General features: G+C 44.7%; 1 protein-coding gene across 1 annotated transcript; it reads right to left on the bottom strand.

Annotated features, from left to right (window-relative positions):
- LOC8084297 (bisdemethoxycurcumin synthase) lies at window positions 374–4,805 on the bottom strand. Its single transcript, XM_002459250.2, has 2 exons — window positions 4,514–4,805; window positions 374–1,566 (listed from the first exon to the last, which is right to left on the bottom strand). The coding sequence occupies exons 1-2, from the start codon at window positions 4,707–4,709 to the stop codon at window positions 470–472; spliced, it is 1,293 nt and encodes a 430-aa protein (XP_002459295.1). The 5' UTR covers window positions 4,710–4,805; the 3' UTR covers window positions 374–469.

Raw genomic sequence — 5,527 nt, 5'->3', positions numbered from 1 at the left:
CGGCGAGTTTCACTTCAACGGCAACGAAACTCTTATTCCAAACAACGATGATCATTTGTATCGTTTGTAGACATTGGGAGAAAAAACTCTATGTATATATGTGTTACGAATTTTGTACATATAAAACTATATATATAAAGCTTTTTACATATCTATTTAATTTTTGATGTGGTCTATTCATTTTATTATAGACAAAGCTTAATTATTAAGCTAAGCCTATAATTTTCATTTATATATGCTTAATATGCGTGTAATATAAATATATTATTGTATCAGCAAAACATGTATTGAAAAACCTATTATTATATATTATATATAAACAATAAACAGAACCGAAGAAGTGAACTAAAAAAAGAAAAAGAAACCCTTTAACACCGGTTGGTAAAGAGTCCTGCAACGTGGCAACCCTGGCAAGACCCTTTAACACCGGTTGGTAACGTTGCCCGAACCGGGACTAAAGGGTGGGCCTTTAGTCCTGGAAGGGCAGCACCGGCTCGGAAACCGGGGCAACAGTCCCTTCCCGATCGGTGCTAATGTCCGAACGTGTGGGAGTGCTAGTAGCATGGAGAACCATAGTCTCGACAGTGAATCCCGGTCCAAAGCCGACCATGACCCCCCACTCAGTCGCGGCCTCTTCTCCTTCCTCGTCGATTCGCCGGCGCAGCTCGTCCAGCACAAATATCACCGTCGCCGACATCATGTTCCCGTACTCCCTCAGAACCGTCCGGCTCGCCGCCAGCTTGCCGGGCTCCAGCCGGAGAGCCGCGTCGATGTGGTCCAAGATCCCACGGCTGCCCGGGTGCACCGCCCAAAAGAGGTCGTTCCACCTCACCTCGCCGTCGCCGCCGACGCCGATGCCGAGCCCGAGCGGCGCGAGAGCGTCGAGCAGACACCGTTCCAGGTCCTGCGCCGCGAAGGACTGCAGCCTGGCGGAGACGTCCCCGGCGACCCCGCTCGCTCCGAGCCGCACGTTGAGAAGGTGCGTCGACCCGGGCACCAGGGTCTGCGAGGCGGCCATCATCTCGAAGAGCGGACGCTCGCCGCCGTCTCCTTCGGCGTCGGCGTCGGCGCCGACGACGACCGCGCCCGCGCCGTCGCTGAACACCGCCTGTGGGACGAGGGTGTCGAAGGTGTCCCCCTGCCGGGGCCCACGGAAGCCGGTGAGGGTGAGCTCGACGCAGGCCACGAGGACGCGCGCGCCGCGGTTGTTCTCGGCGAGGTCCTTGGCCAGGCGCAGCGCGGCGCACCCGGCCGAGCAGCCGCCGAGCTGGAGCACGGTGCGGTGGACGCCGGCGCGGAGGCCCAGGCGCGAGGCCAGCCCGAGGTCCGTGCCCGGGGCGCGGGCCTCCGAGCTGGTGCTCACCACCAGGTGGGTGATGTCGGTGGCTGGTCGGCCCCACCTCGCGATGGCCGTCGCGGCGGCCGACGCGGCCAGCTCCGGAGCGGCCTTGGCGACCATGTCCAGCCGTGCGTCGAGGTCCCCGTTGCCGTGGAGGAAGCTCGGGTGGGCGTTGAGCATTTGCTCAGTGTGGTGAAAGAAACGTCTCTCCAGCCCGGTTATCCGACCTATATATAAAAATGCATTATAAAAAAAAACAATGCATGAGAACAGAATGGTTAGATTTATCACACATCATATAAATTCACTTATAAAACTTTAACTACCAATAGGCGAACTGATGGTATTATAAGATTGATATATATTACTATATTCATTCATTATGAAAAGCAGTATTTTTGTTGTGATGTAACTATTTTCATTTAAAATGATTTTGTATTTGGTACTTCTGATATATTACAATTTATTTTTGTTTCTCAAATAAGTAGCAATTTTCAACATATGCGTGGTAGTGGTACTCCCTCCATTCTCTTTTACAAGGTACTCCCTCCGTCCCTTTTTAATTGTCGCTTGCGCTTCCCGAAAAACAACTACCAGTAATTATATATTAAAAAATATTAATATTTATAATATATAATTAGTATCATTAGTAAGATCTTTGAATCTAGTTTTTTAACAAATTTATTTGGAGATACAAATGTTGCACGTATTTTCTACAAATCGAGTCAAACTTGTGGCACGCACACCAACGGCGACAATTAAAGAGGGACAGAGGGAGTATAGTTTAACATAATACATCTCACAAATTACAATTCAACCTTATATTGTTTATATTTATAAACTTAGAAGGGCAAAGTACATCTTCCAAACTTGAAGTTGCACGACAGTTCAATTTCCAAACCTAAACTAAGAAACCTAGCAACAAACACCCTACACATGTTAAAATCAGATAAATCTGATCCTTCGGCTGGTTTTGTAGGTCATTTTCTATTGTCAAAAAGTAATAAAAATCTAGTTTGGTGTCTAAAAATCCATAATTAACTTATTTTAAATTCAAATTGCAAAAAATGAAAATACCTCTATTTTTTTCTAAAAATGTTACCATGGTCTATATATAGTTATTTGAAACTACTTTATTTATGTTCCTATTTCTATACTAGTTGTCACTACTACACAATTGTTTTTACGTGGCAGGCAAAAAAGATTATCCGATCGAGGTGGTTTTTGCAACTGTCTCGGAGGTAAGGACATAGTTAATGTGACATTAATCGAGGCGGTTCCATGCCCGCCACGGTTGATCAAAAAACAAAAAAGCTCAGATCCAGCTCTTCCCGGGCCTGGATCTAGGCCTTACTCCACGTCGGACCCAGCCACTGCCGCTTGCGTGATGCCACCACTATTGCGGCCGTACTCACCGCCGTGAGGGTCGAGGAGAGCTCCTCCCGCCTGGATCCGACACCGGCTTGCTCATCGCCGCAGGAGAGACGACGAGGAAGATGGAGGGAGCGTCGGGTGCAGGTCGCTGTGGGCTTACCACTGGAGGAGAGGGAGGGACGCGCTGTCACACCTGGATCTGGTCGAGCAAGACCTGGATTTGCGATGGTGGGGCCGGATCCACCATGGGCGAAGTGCCCTGGCCAGGGAGCTGCTGTGTCGTGGACGCCCTTGGCCCTGCAGCTATACGCTACCTGGATCTGCACCGCCCATGCGCGCTGCCCTGGATCCACGCAGCGCGTGCGTGCTCCTCCCTAGGCGACCAGCTACCCGCGCTCATCGAGGTAGAGGGTGGGAGGGAGAAGGTGGGAGGGACGCGCTACGAGGAAGATGGAGGGAGCGTCGGTGCAGGCGCCGTTGGAGAGAGAAGAGGATGAGAGAAGTGGAGGTGAAGACAATCCTAAATCCTGCATATATAGTAGCCCGATAAGGTAGAATGGGCCATAGATTCCGTAGGCTTTGTTAGTTCTGAGCCTATTAACGGTGGCGGAACTTATAAACGGTTCGTCTTAAGGCCTGTTTAGATTTGAAATTTTTTGGCCCAAAGAGAAAAAATTTTGTGGAATTGGAGCGTGAGAACTAAACGGGGCTAAAAAATTTTGGGAGCCAAAATTTTAGGCTACAACTGTGCACGCACTCCCATAGAAGCTCACCAATGACAACTGCAACTGCATGCAGCCCAAGCTGTCATTGGTGGGCTTCCATAAGAGTGCGTGCACAGTTGCAGCCCAAAATTTTGGCTCCAAAATTTTTTAGCCCCGTTTAGTTCTCATGCTCCAATTCTACAAAAAGTTTTCTCTTTGAACCAAAAAATTTCAAATCTAAACAGGCCCTTAGAAAATAGGATGATTTCTAGAGGCGGGCTCTATTATAATAACTGTCTTTGTAAATGGATTTTGCGAGACGTTACTAAAAAAACGCTTCAGTTAATCAAAATTGACCACCACGGTTAATCGAGGCATTAACTAAGGCGGTTTTCAATGCTGCCCGCCTTCGAAAATAATTTCAAAACATCTCGCAAAAGATTTTTTTATAGTAGTGTGTAGTGGTGCTCATTATTTATTTTTAAAAAATAAGATCCAAACAACTCTAAATATTCCACCAACGGATACAAAATATTTTTTTAGGAAAACTGTACTAAAATTTGTAAAAAAAAACAGAAAACCACATCTAATACTAGCTAGTTAGAGGATCACATTTGTCCGATTTTAATAGTTGCAGGGTGTCCGTTACCTGATTTTTAGTTCAGAGTTAAATCGGATTGACATGTAATTTCTAGGTGAAAAATGGACATCACCATACGTTTAATTATAAATTTAATAGTATTAAATTTTCATTATAATAATCAAAATTATTAGCTAAACTGTTGGATAAAATTTTTGATGTTTACTCACTCCCTCACAAAATAAAGTGTTCATCTCGCAGTTGGAGAAGTTAACCAATCTAATGTTCGACTATATTTATAAAAATATAGTATTAATATTTATATCTCTAAATTGGTTTATATGAAAATATATGACGTTATTAATTCAATGATATATATTTTTAATCATATAAATATTATGATGAGTTTAGTTAAACTTTAGATTGTTTGACTCTTCAAAATATGAGATGAACGTTTATTTTAGAATGGAGGGAGTAAATCTTATAATGTATATGCATGCGTAGAAGGTTACATACATAGTCGCCTGAACGTGTCTTTGAGGTGGGTGAGGTGCTCCTTGTTTGTGACGCGGAAATAGTAGTCCGGGAAGTCGTCCTGAAGCACGCAGAATGGCGGCGTCGCAGTGCCGATGCCGAGCACGGCGGCGGGGCCGTCGGCACGCTGCGCACGCCGGATCTCACGGACGGCGGCCACCGTGGTGCTTGTTGCCATCGTCGTCGTCGTCTCCGACGGCAGTACTCTTAGCTTACTAGCTTCTACGTGTCGTACGTGTAGGCAATCAAGGATATATACCAGAGACCGCTAGTGACGTGTACTCCTGTATATATGTGAGCACTAGGGAGGTGCCACATATATATATTGCTCCTACTGCATACGTTATCAAAGAGGATTCTGGATTGGATAGAAACAACATCAGCCAACCTAATTATTGGACATCCGTTTTCGGTTGGAGCTGAAATATATTATTGTCAGGAGCGGCGGCAAGGCGTGCGATAGTATATTAAAAAACAATAAATCTGCAGCAGAAATTATAGATGTACCAATAATATAATGAGTGTAGCTCGTACTGCCATATTTATTGGGAGTGGTTGAAAAGAAGAACAAAAAACATTCCAGTTTGCAACTCAATTAGCCATATCTTTTTATATGTGTGCTAGGTTTCACCACCACACAAATGATTTTTAGCATAAAAACACTTTTTTATTTGAGATATACAACTTTGTAGTGACAACTTCTTTATTTGAAATCATCTATCAAAAGTTACGTTTGAATTTTTTATATTTGAAATTCAAAATTTTCAAGCGAGGACCCCGAATTACGAAACAAACCTTCCAAAAAGCTATAGATCTTTTTCATTTGATCATTTTAAAATCTTGTGAAAGTGAATACAAGAGGCATGTTTCTGGCCTTTAGTCACAAGTAATTTTGGGTGTGAACAAGTGAGGCATGTAGTCGTGGTTTCAATCCCCCGTAATAGCTCGCACGCGTATTTCTTGTGAAAAATCATGTAATTTGTAACCCTATCTCGG

The sequence above is a fragment of the Sorghum bicolor genome, chromosome 2 (assembly GCF_000003195.3).
Source record: "Sorghum bicolor cultivar BTx623 chromosome 2, Sorghum_bicolor_NCBIv3, whole genome shotgun sequence".
Classification (NCBI taxonomy): Eukaryota; Viridiplantae; Streptophyta; class Magnoliopsida; order Poales; family Poaceae; genus Sorghum; species Sorghum bicolor.
Note: the sequence above shows the minus strand (reverse complement) of the source record. Positions and strands in the feature narration are given on the sequence as shown.

Bases quoted from the DNA above. Each gene is read 5' to 3' on its own strand.
- LOC8084297 (XM_002459250.2), bottom strand. From the start codon at position 4,709: ATGGCAACAAGCACCACGGTGGCCGCCGTCCGTGAGATCCGGCGTGCG. The intron at 1,567-4,513 runs GTATGTAACCTT...TTTTATATATAG, and splicing joins AGACACGTTCAGGCGACTAT to GTCGGATAACCGGGCTGGAG.